The sequence below is a fragment of the Neophocaena asiaeorientalis genome, unplaced genomic scaffold (genome assembly GCF_003031525.2).
Source record: "Neophocaena asiaeorientalis asiaeorientalis breed wild unplaced genomic scaffold, Neophocaena_asiaeorientalis_V1.1 scaffold62, whole genome shotgun sequence".
In the NCBI taxonomy this organism is placed as follows: domain Eukaryota; kingdom Metazoa; phylum Chordata; class Mammalia; order Artiodactyla; family Phocoenidae; genus Neophocaena; species Neophocaena asiaeorientalis.
In genome coordinates, this window is record NW_020175191.1 from 7559706 (window position 1) to 7574613 (window position 14908).

At 40.0% G+C, this 14908-nt stretch overlaps 1 protein-coding gene across 2 annotated transcripts in view; it reads right to left on the bottom strand.

Annotated features, from left to right (window-relative positions):
• The window catches only part of NOTCH2 (notch receptor 2), a 175311-nt gene that overhangs the window by 87946 nt on the left and 72457 nt on the right, over positions 1-14908 (bottom strand). For both annotated transcript variants that reach the window (XM_024764784.1, XM_024764783.1), the window contains exons 3-4: positions 6612-6871; positions 2812-3147 (exon numbers count right to left, since the gene is read on the bottom strand). In XM_024764784.1, coding sequence (XP_024620552.1) covers positions 2812-3147; positions 6612-6871 — 596 coding nt within the window. The remainder of the gene's footprint in view (positions 1-2811; positions 3148-6611; positions 6872-14908) is intronic.

Sequence of the window (14908 nt, forward strand, 5' to 3'; positions counted from 1 at the left end):
ATCGGCAGGCGGACTCTCAACCACTGCGCCACCAGGGAAGCCCTAGAGAGTAATTATTATTTTAAGTAACATTTTAGTCTCTTGGACAGTGTGGAGGGCAATGGGGGAGGGACAAGGAGAATGGTACTGCATCATGAAAAGGACTCTGTAAAAGAAAGTCATCTCCAGGCATTATTTCCCCATGTGGAAATAAAGTTAATACTTTGCAAACTCCACCTGGTACATAAAAACAATGAGCATAAAATCTTATACATTGTATAAATATATATATTTATTCACAGTGTTATTGCATTATCTATTGTTTTGAATTCTTTTTTAATTTCCTTCTATACATGGTCCAAGCTGACATCATCTGTTTTAGATCATGCAACCCTGAAAGGCAAGAACTAGCCTACTTAACTGTTTTTAAATATCTGCATGATATGTATGTATGTAACAAATACTGTCTGAACATAATTAGAAGTATCTCCTTTTTCTTTTAACGTGAACCTACATTTTTTTAACCCAAACACCTCTAAGCATTTAACAAAAAGTCTTACACATTTCAAAGCACCTTCAGGGGAAGACAAGTAGTACGGTGTCATGGAACAAGGTGTACAAAGCACAGGCTTTGGGAATAACCTGCTTGGATTTCAGGACTCAGCCTAACCACATGTCAGCTGTGCATCTTTGAGTAAATCACTTAACATCTCCAAAACTTGAGTTGCTTCACCTGGGAAACCAGAAAAACAATACCTAACCCCAAGGTTTTTGTGTAATGGAGCTAATGGAAGCAGAAGTACCTGGCACAGTGCCTGACTCATAAAAGGCATTAAATACATGTTAGTAAACTCTTTGCCAAATCTTCTGCCCCCAACGCTGCACCCCCCATTCTGATCCCAAACACACACATGCAGGCACACACTTCGTCAGTGTGTAAAAAAATGTCTTGCTTTAAACTATAAGGAGAGTGTAAGAGACAGCCAGGATCTCCTTACTCCATCCCACTAGCCCTGGCAACCTCTCAGCTGTGGAATCCTTGGTTATTTCCTTTCTCAAGGAGGAGATACTATTCTGGTTTGACAGATCCTTTCCTGGACACACTCTCAGAATTCCCTAAGGTTGTTATCGTGGCTAATGGATAACAATGCAGAGGCTATGGGAGTGAATAATCACTCTCTCCCTGCTAAAAACTTCCTTTATTGACTTCTCTAACTTCCCGTTAGTACTTTGCTGCCAAATCAACCTCTTGTTCTAGGCAACTATTAAAAGTAATTTTCTTGAAACTAAAAAACACATTTAGTCTTCAACAATAAATTGCACTAACCTCAATTACTAGCCACTCAGGCTATTAGAATATTAGACTATTAGAAAATTTGCAAAATTAAATTGTTTACATTTCTATTTCCTTCTTTTAACCCTTAAAATGCAAACAAAAACAGGAGTGAAGAAAGATATCTTTTAGTTATTCCTTCTACAAGATAATGTGGATGACAGTAATATTAGGTAAATAAATATTTAGTGTCTAAAATGACAGCATTATCTATTCTTCATTGAAAGAGAAACTGAAAGCAATGCAATTAAATAGCCTGTTCTTGTGGCTCAGAGTTAAATGGTATCCTTTTCTATTATGTGGCAGTCTTGTATTGCTGTATCTCAAGCACATAGCACCATGCCTAGACCATAGCTGGCAGCCAGTAAATTTTAACTGAATGAAATGAATAAATTACCATTTGCTTTTATCCCGAGGACCAACATATGACCTTTAATCCCCAAAAGATAAAACAAACGATCCCATTATATGTGAACCATATCCACAACACCAGAATCTAAGATTCCTACTCCAAAAGAGTGGCTAAAACAACTTCTTTTTGAGGCAATTCTGCTTAATTAGCACATTATTCCCCCCTACAGTTTTCCTTCTTTTGTTTTTGCACTAAGGTTATTTGTATAAAAAGCAGAATCTTTGTTGTCTAGTAATTCATCTGCTCCAGCTGCTTGTGTTCTGTTCCCAATCAAAATTCTCGGTTTTCAGCCTCCTCATCATTTTTATAAGGAGTTCCGTGAATCCGCCAGCCTGGCTCCTTTTTCGGTCCTACAGAACACTGGGCCCCAAGCTCCCATACACTGCTCCTCTTTTTGCTTCCACCTTGGGGTTATGTATGGCTGTGCCACACATAGTCTATCAGCGCTCATCAAAAAGTGTCCACTGACTAGCAGAGCACCGCTGCCACCCCAGTTCCAAAATTCTCCAACTTCAAGTCTGGGCAGGGCTACCCCAAAGTCAGAGAGACTACACGGAGAGGGTTCTAAAGATCAGAAGCTCAGTGAAAGTCACAGAAGGGTAGGTGGGTACAATTAGGTAGCTATAGTAAAAGAATCCATTATTCTATCAGAGGTAGAAACATATAGGAAAGCTGATCATCTATTATTATTGTCAATTCAGTTTAAAGCATTTTATTAATCATACATACACATTTTTCAATGTGTAATTCTCATTGTGTTCCTTTCCATTCCACAGACTTGTCTATCGTTTTCCCAGAGCTCTGTGTCCCTTATTTCTCACTGTTCCTCCAAAAAGGACAATAAACAATTTCCAAGCCACTCATCATCATAAACCCTGACATGTTAAACTACCCCCTGCTCAGTTTACGGACCACATGGGCCCATAAAACTCCTCTCTCACCAGCAAACCACCCCACACAAAATTCTCACTTCCCCTTTTCCCTCCTGGGAGGGATACTTCTTAAAGGAACAATTGAACCACACCCATCCCCTTCCTTCCTGCTGGAGGTGCATCCCCCAACCCAGGACACTAGGGGGACTCCTTACCTGGAAGGCAGTTGCACTCAAAGGCGAAGTCACCAGTCTGCCGGCAGGTGCCTCCGTTGACACAGGGGGAGGGTGCACAGGGCACGTAGGGACTGTCACAGTGCTGGCCTGTGAAGCCCTGGGGGCACTGGCACTGATAGGAACCCGGGAGGTTGAGGCAGGTGCCACCGTGCTGGCATTGTCCTGGAACATCACACTCATTGACATCACTTGCACACTTCTGCCCTGTGAAGCCTGCGAGGCATGTGCAGGAGAACTGGTTGGCCACAGTGGTACAGGTACTTCCATTTGCACAGGGCTGAGACAGACAGGTATCAGTCCATTGGCACAGTTTACCTAGAGGAAAGATAACAGAACTCAGTACTGTCCACAGAAATGAGGGTCAGCCCCATCCCACCACCTCACATCTCCCACCCAAAGGGTGACATAAGGGAGCCACTGCATGGAGAATCCCTAAGCTCTTTGAATTTTACAGGAAGCCCGTATCAGAGCTTCCTCAAGTTCGCTTGACAGGGGCACTCTCCAGGGCCCTCAGCTGACACACAAACACTCAGTGGGTCACATGGGAGGGGGAGGGACTGTAGGTTAGTCGCAGGAAGCCTACATCAACCCCTGCAGCACAGGATCCAGAAGGGTCTGGATCCACCTACTGTCTCACACCTCCTTGTCTTTGCATAAGCTGCTCCTCTGTTTGGAAGGCCATCTTCCTTTGTGGTTACCTAATGGGCTTCAACTTATCTTGACAGCTCTACTCATAAGTCACCACTGCTGTAAAGTCATCCTTAATGCTCCCCTCAGCTCCCCAAATCCCCACACCCTCTCCCTCACACACACACACCCCTGCACATGCAAACATATACCCCAAGTTTGCTGTTTCCTTTTATATCACCTGTCACACTGGCAGGGGTCAGATCCCTGTAGTAGGCTCTCAAATCATGTCTTTTGAATGAATAAAATGTATCGATATTTTCCAAAATAAATTATGACTAAATAGACCTCTTAGATGATAGAAACAAGTCAATATGACTTCTATTTCCCTTAAACACAACACACATGCACACGTATTCTGGGAAACATTTTGTTGATTGCGGTCTTGACAAAAATATTGCTGGATGTGTTTGAAGGAGATATACTCTCTGGCTTCTTATATATGGAAATAACTAGAAGCTGTCATGAGAATAAAGGTCTAGAAAGGTAAATCTTGTGGACTCTCTCAGGTAGGAAAGTACTAGAAAGAAGCAGGAAGAAAGTACTGAATCTCAAGGCATAACTCAAAGGAATCAAAGCAGATTCTCTGAGGTAGAAAGAGAGAGAAAAAAAATACTCCCATGCTACTAGTAAATTTGGTATTCACGTGGTTTTTTGTTTTCATTAGTGTAAGCTTTTGTCAAAACTAAAGATATGAGAACCCCCTGAATTTGTTAGTACTCCAATTGGTTGTCTAGATAAACACCCAAATCTTTGACCCCAGAGAAAAGCAAGTAAGAGTCATGACAGCTTCTCTAAAAGGGAGAGAGAGGTGACATTTGAGCACACAGAAGCGCTCTCTGCCTATCAAGAATATCAAATCAAAGGGAAAGGGTGCAATAAAAATTTGGGTACAGCATGTATATCTCACAGTGCTAAGTCTAGAGAAAATGAAGGAACCTCAATCTTTCTTCCTACTTTTTCTTCTGAGAGGTACTTACCTACAATGGAGAACAGATAAAAATGGTTACTTTTGACAACTGTGTATATCAGAGTATTTGCCTACAACTGAAACAAGAAGGTCTCTGACCTTGGTTTCCCATATATGTTTTGTACAAGCACTAACTTCCTGCCTCTGTTTCTTTATCTATGAGTGAGGTGAGCTCATACGGTCTGATGAGGTGGTATAGTGAGCTATCCCAAAACCAAAAGGGTGAGCTTGACCTGTGGCAGTTCCTAAAGTGACAGACAAAAGTGGCAGATGTGTAAGGATGATCAGAACCCTGCAGACCACCAAGAAGAGTTTGTTTTAATGGCAAAGGAATACATTTTAATTTGAGGGTTATTTCAGAGTAACATTTTAGTTCTGAAGAAGGCACTACTGTCATTTCCACCAGTCAGGATTAAAATGTGTTAAATAGATATGCCTTCCCTTTGCCTTGTGGAGCCAAACAACTCGAAACTGACAATCAGGAAAAAATTATTCTCTTAACCACCAAATCTCTTCAGTGACCCACAGTATCAATGCTGTCATAGTCATGATGGAGATAACGGATCATCCTATATATCTTCTACCCGTAACAACACCTTTTAATGAAAAACCAGTAGAACAAGTATTCCAAACTAAACGGTCCAGTCTAGTTTTCTGCATATGTCTTTCATTTTTTATTAGATTTAAGGAATTGTTGATATAGTGGGGGACAAAATGATGGCTAGTTCTCCTTTTCTCGTCTACCTTCATAAACACATGTGGTTCATTCTGAATAAAGCTCAGACCCAGCTTTGAAGAACCCACAATATAGTCAGATGAGAGACATGTAAAAATTAATTACAAGAAAATGTGACACATAAACTAACAGAACATAGAGACTAACTGTGTAAAGGAATCATGAAAGGGTCACTAAGAGTTTACAATAACATTGGGCAATCCCCGATTGTAGAAAAGGGCGTTCCAGGCAAAGTGGTGTGCAAAAGCATGGAGGCAACAGGAAGCATGACACTTTCAGGAAATGATGAGAACGCTGGTGTCACTAGAGCTAGATGCGTGTGAGGAACTGAGGCTATAAGAAGATGTAAGGCCTAGACTGCTGTAAGGGCTACGTGAGCCATGTAAAAGAGTTTGTACTCTGCAGACGATGAAAAGTCACTAGGGTGGTAAGCAGGTGAGTTTGTGAGAAGATCTGCATTCATGTTAAAGATCCATGGTAATGTGACAGGTGGACAAGAGGGGGAGAAAGTGAAGGCAAGGAAACCAGGTAGGAAACAACTGCAGGAGTCCAGGTGAAAGATGACCTGGACCTCACCTACAGAGGTCTTTAGAGGTCACAGAGCAGAAGAGAAAATGGAGAGGGGTAGACAGGTGAGACGTATCTCAGAGATTAGACGGGGTGACTGAGTCTAAGTGGGGTACAGAGAAGTGAGAGGGAGTTTCTAGTTTGGAGTATTGAGTGTACATTGGTGCCACTATGATATCAACTTGTTGAGTTTGAGGTACCTGTCGAATTTCTAAGGATAATATGCAACGGATAGTTAGAAATATGAGCCTGAATGTCAGAGTTGGGGTGGAGCTAAAAGGATGACCATGAGAGGCATCAGCAAGGCATGAAGATGCTGGGAGTTGAAGCAACTGGAGATAGCGAGATTCCCTGGGGAAAGCTGTGCTATGACTCAAAACAGAATTCCAAAGAACACAAAAATTAAATGCATGAGGACAAGGATAAGGCAATGTAGAAGCAAATGGAACAATCAGCTTAGAAAGCCCGAAAAGCCAATGCCCTGAATGTCTGGGGAGAGGAGATTTCAAGGAATAAGTTATCGGTAACACGAACAACTTTTCTTCTGGTGATAGTGAAGTAATTCTGATCCCCAATCCTGATATATATTCTTCAGGCAGTCAACTACTTCTGAGTATCTGACCCTTTTTCTTTCTCTTTCTCCCCTTTCAAAAGGAACTGAAGGATAGTTGATTGGAACATTCCAGTCCTTACCACAATGTTAAACATGTACCAGAGTTGGGGGGGACCCTAAAGAACCAGATGACAGTTATCTAAAAGATGCTAAATAAAAGTACCTGCTGAGAATGGGAAAGGATGGCCGTGAGTCCCATTTGTTACCTGTAAAACCGACTTGGCAGGTGCACTCATAGGTATCCCGGCTAAGCACGTGGCACTTGCCTCCATTCAGGCAAGGGTGAGACCCAAAGCAGGGGTGAGTGGTCGAGTACTGGCAGTCCTCGCCTATGAAGCCCGGGGCACATCGGCATGTGGCTTTCCCCAACATAGCCTGGGCCACACATGTCCCACCATTCTGGCAGCGGTTCTTCTCACAGGGGTCTCGATGTTGACAATATTCTCCCAAGAATCCCTCTGGGCATCTGTATGGAAAAGAGAGGAGTCCATGAAAACTCTTGACTTCTTATAAGTCCCAAAACTTACAAGATAACGCAGTCCATTCAAGAAAACACGAGACTGTAAATTGAGAAACCCAAAGGTACAACTGTAAAACTGACTCACTTTGGGAGAAGAAGTGTTTAGAGTACTTAACTGCATACTCTCATGTCTTTTTGAGTTTTGGCAGGTGACAGAATATCAGGTGGGTGACCCAGCATGGTCTGCCATGGCCAGTCAACATGACCCTTATTCAGAGGCAAAATACAGCCATAGCTTTTTTCATGTAGATGCAGGCTGGTATGCTGTAACAGCACCTTTTTGTGCAGCATTGTTGATACTTGTCTTTAAATTCATTAACTTTCTCATTTTGACTAAGTCAATTGATAGAATTAAGACGTTCACATGATAATGTATGGACTGAGCCTCTTATCCTCTCCAATTTAAAATATATAAAATCTCTCTCAAGCATTGAGAAACAATAAGTTCTACTTTTGTTGTTTCCACTGAGACATCAGTTGGCCTATACCTAGACTTCTGGGTTATGTTCAAGGGGTTGAGACTGTGATAAAGAAAAAGGACGTACAGGAATGGGGAAGGGTTCAAAGGGGCTTTTCAGAAACTTAAATCTGTTAAGATATTAGTAGCAGGCAGCTTTCCTAACCAAAAAAAAAAAAAAAAAAGAAGCACAGAATATAATTAAAATAACATTTAAAATATCTAAGGTACCATAAAAACACCAAAGTGAAGAAGGGAAAACAATTCAAGGATAACATTCTATAACATTTTCCACACACTGTGTTGAGGAATCTTTTTATATGCCATCCATTGATTCCTAAGATACACAACCATCCCAAATTGTGTGTAATATTTACGACAGCTTTCTCTAAACACCATAAAAAGGCATGGAAAGTCTCCATTTTCATAATGAAGAGGTTGTTCAAATGAGACCTCTAAGAAGCATTTAAATGGAACACAAAGTCTTTGATTCTAACTATAAATCTTGCCATTTGGCTGCAATCCAGATACTTTGGTTCAACCTCTTTCTCCATTTTACTTTTTGGAGGATAGAAAACTAACTGCAAGGCTGTTCCACCATTACCTCGAAGATAACACATTTAAACCAATGTGTTTAAATCCTATCACATCTTCCGATGCTCAATCACTATGTTCTGACCCTCCCAATCACCCAGACTTGAAGCACTGGGGTCCCGTCTCACTCCTTCTTGTCTTTGCCAACCATATCCATGATGTTTTATTAGCCACTGGTTGACCAGGTGAGGTCTTTAGAGGTCACAGTTTTGAGAAAAGGAGAACCAGATATTTGGGAACTAAGACAGTACATGCCCAGATGAATTACACAGTAACTAAAATGGCTGGAGGAGGAAACAGAGCTAGTAAGTAGCTACCTACAGTGGCAATGATGTAACTGACCCCAGCCTCCTCACCTTTTCCCAGAGCTCGGAACAGTAAGAGTGGCAGAGCCAGGAGCAGCTGGAGCTCTGAGCATCCTCATGAACAGATGAAGCTAGAGAATAAGAGGCAATGAGGAGAGGGCACAGCAGTGAAAGCAAAGACTGGCTGAAGTTTCCAGTGAGGAGTCTGCACCTCATACGGTGAGGAGGCCCATTTGGAGTCCTCGTGCTATGACCTTGGACAAGTTATTGGGTTGGCCAAAAGGTTCGTTCAGTTATTTTCCATAAGATGGCTCTAGTAGCACTTAGTTGTCTTTAACTTCATTCAAAACAATCTTGTTAGACTATATTGTGACACCTGTCATATCAGTGTACACTTTTTAAAAAACTTATCAAAATTGGTGAATTTTTGTGTAGCCATTTTAATACTGAAGATGGAACAAAAAGGCAACATTTTCGGCATATTATGCTTTATTATTTCAAGAAAGGTAAAAACACAACAGAAACGCAAAAGAAAAAGAAGATTTGTGCAGTGCATGGAGAAGGTGCTGTGACTGACTGAACATGTCAGAAGTGGTTTGCAAAGTTTCATGCTGGAGATTTCTCGCTGGACGATGCCCCATGGTCAGGTAGACTAGTTGGAGTTGAAAGTGATCAAATAGAGACATTAATTGAGAACAATCAATGTTCTACCACGCAGGAGACAGCCGACATACTCAAAATATCCAAATCAAGCATTGAAAATCATTTGCACCAGCTTGGTTATGTGAATCGCTTTGATGTTTGGGTTCCACGTAAGTTAAGTGAAAAAAAACCTTCGTGACAGTATTTCCACATGTGATTCTCTACTTAAACGTAATGAAAACATTCCGTTTTTAAAACAAATTGTGATGGGCGATGAAAAGTGGATACTGTACAATAATGTGGAACGGGAGAGATCATGGGGCAAGTGAAAGGAACCACCACCAACCACACCAAAGGCCGGTCTTCATCCAAAGAAGGTGATGTTGTGTATATGGTGGGATTGGAAGGAAGTCCTCTATTATGAGCTCCTTCCAGAAAACCAAACGATTAATTCCAAGTACTGCTCTCAATCAGACCAACTGAAAGCAGCACTCAACAAAAAGCATCCCGAGGGGCTTCCCGGGGCTTCCCTGGTGGCGCAGTGGTTGAGAGTCCGCCTGCCGATGCAAGGGACACGGGTTTGTGCCCAGGTCCGGGAAGATCCCACATGCCGCGGTGCGGCTGGGCCCGTGAGCCTGCGCATCCGGAGCCTGTGCTCCGCAACGAGAGAGGCCACAACAGTGAGAGGCCCGCGTACCGGGGTGGGGGGGGGGGAAGAAAAAAAAAAAAAGTATCCCAAATTAGTCAACAGAAAATGCATAATCTTCCATCAGGATAACACAACACTGCCTGCTTCTTTGATGACCAGGCAAAAACTGTTACAGCTTGGCTGGGAAGTTCTGATTCATCCGCTGTGTTCACCAGACTTTGCACCTTTGGATTTCCAATTATTTCCGTCTTTACAAAACTGTCTTAATTGAAAAATTTTCAATTCCCTGGAAGACTGTAAAAGGCACCTGGCACAGTTCTTTGCTCAAAAAGATAAAAAGTTTTGGGAAGATGGAATTATAAAGTTCCCTGAAAAATGACAGAAGGTAGTGGAACAAAAGGGTGAATATGCTGTTCAATAAAGTTCTTGGTGAAAATAAAAAATGTGTCTTTTATTTTTACTTAAAAAACCAAAGGAACTTTCTGACCAATCCAATACTTAACTTCACTATCAGCTCTCTCACATTTTAAATAGTTAATAAAGCTACCGGCATCGTGAAGCTATTTTAAGAATTGAACAAAATCAAGTATGTGAAAAACTTTATAAATATGTAGAAGTTTTGCAGATGAAAAACATTTTTTCTCTCTTTGTACTTATTGAGGAAAAATATAATGCTTTATTCGAATCACAGCTTGATTTTATAATAGAATAGGTTATTTGCTGATTATTTTTTAAGTAAAGGAGCAAAAATTGCCAACGTAGCATAGGTAAAATTAACCCTGAGCTATATTATTAAAAGCATTTGCAACTTATTCAAGATATCTGTTATGGATGACGTTAGAAACTGTGACACAATTCTCATTCACAGTGACAGTCCTCTGGGCATTAAGCCTGGCTAACACCTCTCGATTCTCCCACACGGGAATTCTTTGCCTTGTAAATAATGGCAAACTTTTAAACCTGGGTGGGCTTTGCCCAGCTTTGCTTCCACCACCTCCCCAACACTATCATATGGCATCTGCTCGGAGAATGCAAACTCATTCAAAAATGAGCTTCATAAACATGTAATGAAAACATAAGGTTCCCAGGAAAACAAAGATGAAAACAATATGCAAGATTCTGAAGCCAAACAAACGTATTCCTGAATTATCTATTACTAAGGTTTAATCTACATTGTTGCTTCCTACCAGTAGGAAAAAATAAGTTTCAACTAAGGTATGTTTAAGAAACCAGTAAAAATAGAGGTGGTAACTACACCTTGTGGGTCTACTCTGACCCACTGCTTATTTTTTATGGCTGGAGAGCTAAGAACGGTTCTTACATTTTTAAATGGTTGAGGGAAAAAAATTTTAAAAAAAACAATAATATCTTACGACATTTGAAAATTATGTAAAATTCAAATTTCAGGGTCCATACATAAAGTCTTATTGGAACGCAACCATACTCGTGCATGGAGGGATTGTCTATGGCTACTTTCGCACTACAATAACAGGGTTGAGTAGTTGTGATGAAACGATGTGGCTCGAAAAAGTGTTTACTATCCGGTGCTTTATAGAAAAAGTTTGCCAACTCCTGACTGATAGAATATCTGAAGCCTAATTCTATGCATAGCATCCAACATGCTTATTAATAATGATGTTGATGATGAAGAAGAACATTCTCATATCAGTTTCCACAAAGAATGTTACACTCATTCATTCATGCAACAAGCATTTACTAAGTGCCAAGCATTGTTCTAATGCTAGGAAAATCCTTGAACTTGTGGAGTTTAAATTCTAGTAGGAGAAGACAAAAAGCAAAATTAATAAGTAAAATACATAATTTGTTATGTGACATTAAGTGCTATGTAAAATAATAAAACAAGAAAGGGGCACAGGAAGGGAATGAACTGGGGATAATGGAGGTGGATAAGTGAGGTATTTCAGTTACAAATAGGAAAAGCAGAAAAGGCCTCACTGAAAGGCACATTTGAGTCAGAACGTGAATGAGGTGAGGGACTAGCCATGCAGGTATCTAGGGAAAGCATGTTCAAGGCAGAGAGAACAGCAAATGCAAAGGCCCTTAAATAGGAAACAGTCCTGGCATGTTTGAGGAATAGCCAGGAGACCTCTGTGGCTCCACCAAAGGGATTAAAAAGAAAAAGTAGCAGAAAATAGATTACAGCTATAACTGGGAGACAGATCATGAGGGGTCTTCAGGCCACTGCAAAGAATGATTTAGGGTTTTACTCTAAATGACATAATACTTAGATATGATGTACAACTGATTTATTCTTCTGAAGTCCATGTACAGGAACACGTCTTATTTTTATGGGAAACTAGACCCATTGTTGGTATAAAGACTTTCTTATTTAAAATGTTCTAGAGGGCTAGACATCACCTATTCCTTTACCTTAAAACATGTAAAAGTCTCTTTTTTTTTTTTTTTTTTTTTTTTTTTTTTTGCGGTACGCGGGCCTCTCACTGTTGTGGCCTCTCCCGTTGCGGAGCACAGGCTCCGGACGCACAGGCTCAGCAGCCATGGCTCACGGGCCCAGCCGCTCTGCGGCATGTGGGATCTTCCCGGACCGGGGCACGAACCCGTATCCCCTGCATCGGCAGGCGGACTCTCAACCACTGCGCCACCAGGGAAGCCCTACAAGTCTCTTTTAACCTACATTTTTCACTAAGCCTCATTTCCCTTTCCAAATTCTTCCTTCACAAATAAACTTCTATAACTATAGCCTAATTTTACAGCTATTTTCCCTTTCTTTTCCATTTTTTAATTTTTTCCTTTGCAGTAAAACTTTCATTCTACTTATTGCCAAGAAACTCTGTCCTAAGAGCAATGACTTTCCACTTGTCAAGTTCAATGGTCTCATCTGAGATTTCTTCATAAGGAAATTCTTTCTCTTATAGGAGGTACTGCTGACCATGCCTCCATCACTCCACTTGTTTTACATTTGGCTTTTACGACTCCCTCTGTATCTCAAAGCTTGGTAAATTCTTAGTCTAGACTGCTGAATCCTCTTCTCCTTCTTCCCCATCAATTTATGGCCACTTGAGGCTTAAGTCTGGGCTGGACTACTCTTTTCTCTCTTAGGCATTTGTTATTTTTGCTATTGTTCATTTTGTTTTAAGCAACTACCTTCATGTATACAGCTCCAGTTCCATATGTTCAGTTTACTAAAAGTCATCTACTTACCCTAATATATCCTGCCAATACTTGACACTAAACATTTCAAAAGTAGGATTATATTTCCATGAAACTTTAATTCCTCCATTTTCCTAAGGCTTCCATTTACAATCTCAAAAGTCATTTTCGGTTAATCATTTTACATTATATATAACTTATGAACATGTTCTCATGTCTTGTTAACTGAATTCCTACAGTACTCATCATTCACACGCACTGTTCCCTTTCTGATAAAAAATTCTGATCATCTTAAAAGCCTCAGGCCAGACATCTTGTTGCTGTCCTTTTCCCCACTTCCATCCATCCTTGTAATAACGGAACCTTGGGATTAAAGATACCCTAAGGTAATTTCTACCCAAAGAGATAATTCTTTCTAAAATATCCCTAAAAGATGACCACAGCCTCTACTTGAATAAAAGTAGTTAAGCATGGTGTCTGAGAAATAGAATTTAATAAATACTTGAAGTTATTTTGTTCCTATTATTAAAAGCACAGATACTAGAACCAGATCACCTGGATTTCAATCCCATGTACTCTATGAGTGATCCTGAGCAAGTTACTAAGCCTCCTTGTTGTAAAATAAATTTAATAACAGTGCCTACCTTGTAGGGTTTTAAATAATCGTAAAGCACTTAGAACAGTAGGTAGCACATAGTAAACGCCATGTATTTGTTAAGTAAAATAAAATTACTGGCTCACTACTTTAACAATAGAACTCTCTTCAGTGTGGGTGGATCCCCATGTCAGGAAGCTCTTTCTTTCTGATGTCTTCAAATTCTACCTTCCTTCCTAGGTATGTGTATACCAAGAGGGATAAAACATAAGTCCACCAAAAATCTGTAAAGAATGTTCAGAGCAGTATTATTCATAATAACGAAAAGTAGAAACAACCCAAATGTCCATAGCTGATGAATGGATAAATAACATGTGGCATATCCATAGAATGAAATATCATTTGCCATAAAAAGGAATGAAGATTTGATACATGCTGTGACACAGATGAACCTTGAAAATACCATGCTAAGTGAAAGAAGCTAGACACAAAGGGCCACATATTGTATGATTTCATTTTTGTGAAATGTCAAGAATAGGCAAATCTATACAGATAGAAAGTAGATTAGTGTTGCCAGGGGCTGGGAAGAGGGGGAACTGAAGAGGGACTACTAAGGAGTAGAGAGTTCCTTTGAAAGGTAATAGAAATGTTTTAAAATTAGATAATGTTGATGGTTACACTTAACTGTGAATATACTAAAAACCACTGAACTGTACACTTCAAAAGGGTGAATTTAATAGTATGTGAATTACTGTTGGTGGGAATGTAAATTGGTGCAGCCACTATGGGAAACAGTATGGAAGTTCCCTAAAAAAACTAAAAATAGAGTTACCATATGATACAGCAATCCCACTCCTGGGCATATATCAATATCTAGACAAAACTCTTTAATTTGAAAAGATACATACACCCCAATGTTCACAGCAGCACCGTTTACAATAGCCAAGACATGGAAGCAACCTGTCCACGCCCATCAACAGATGAATGGATAAAGAAGATGTGATATATATGTATACACACACACACACACACACACACACACACACACAGGAATATTACTCAGCCATAAAAAAGAATGAAATAATGCCATTTTGCAGCAACATGGAAGGACCTAGAGATTATCCTACTAAGTGAAGTAAGTCAGAAAGAGAAAGACAAATACCATATGATATCACTTATATGTGGAATCTAAAATATGATACAAATGAACTTATTTACAAAACAGAAACAGACTCACAGACATAGAAAACTTATGGTTACCAAAGGGGAAAGAGAATGGGCAAAGGACAAATTAGGAATATAGGATTAACAGATACAAACTACTGTATATAAAATAAACAGTAAGGTCCTACTGTGTAGCACAGGGAACTATATTCAATATCCTATAATAAGCCATAATGTAAAAGTATATATATATATGCGTGTGTGTGTATAAAAAACTGAATCACTTTGCTGTACACCAGAAACTAACACAACATTGCAAGTCAACTATACTTCAATAAAAATTTTTTAATTAAAAATTTTTAAATAGTATGTGAGTTATATCTTATTTAAAAAAAATAATTCTGCCTCCCTACAATTTCCACCTGCTGGCTATGCCTGTCTTCTA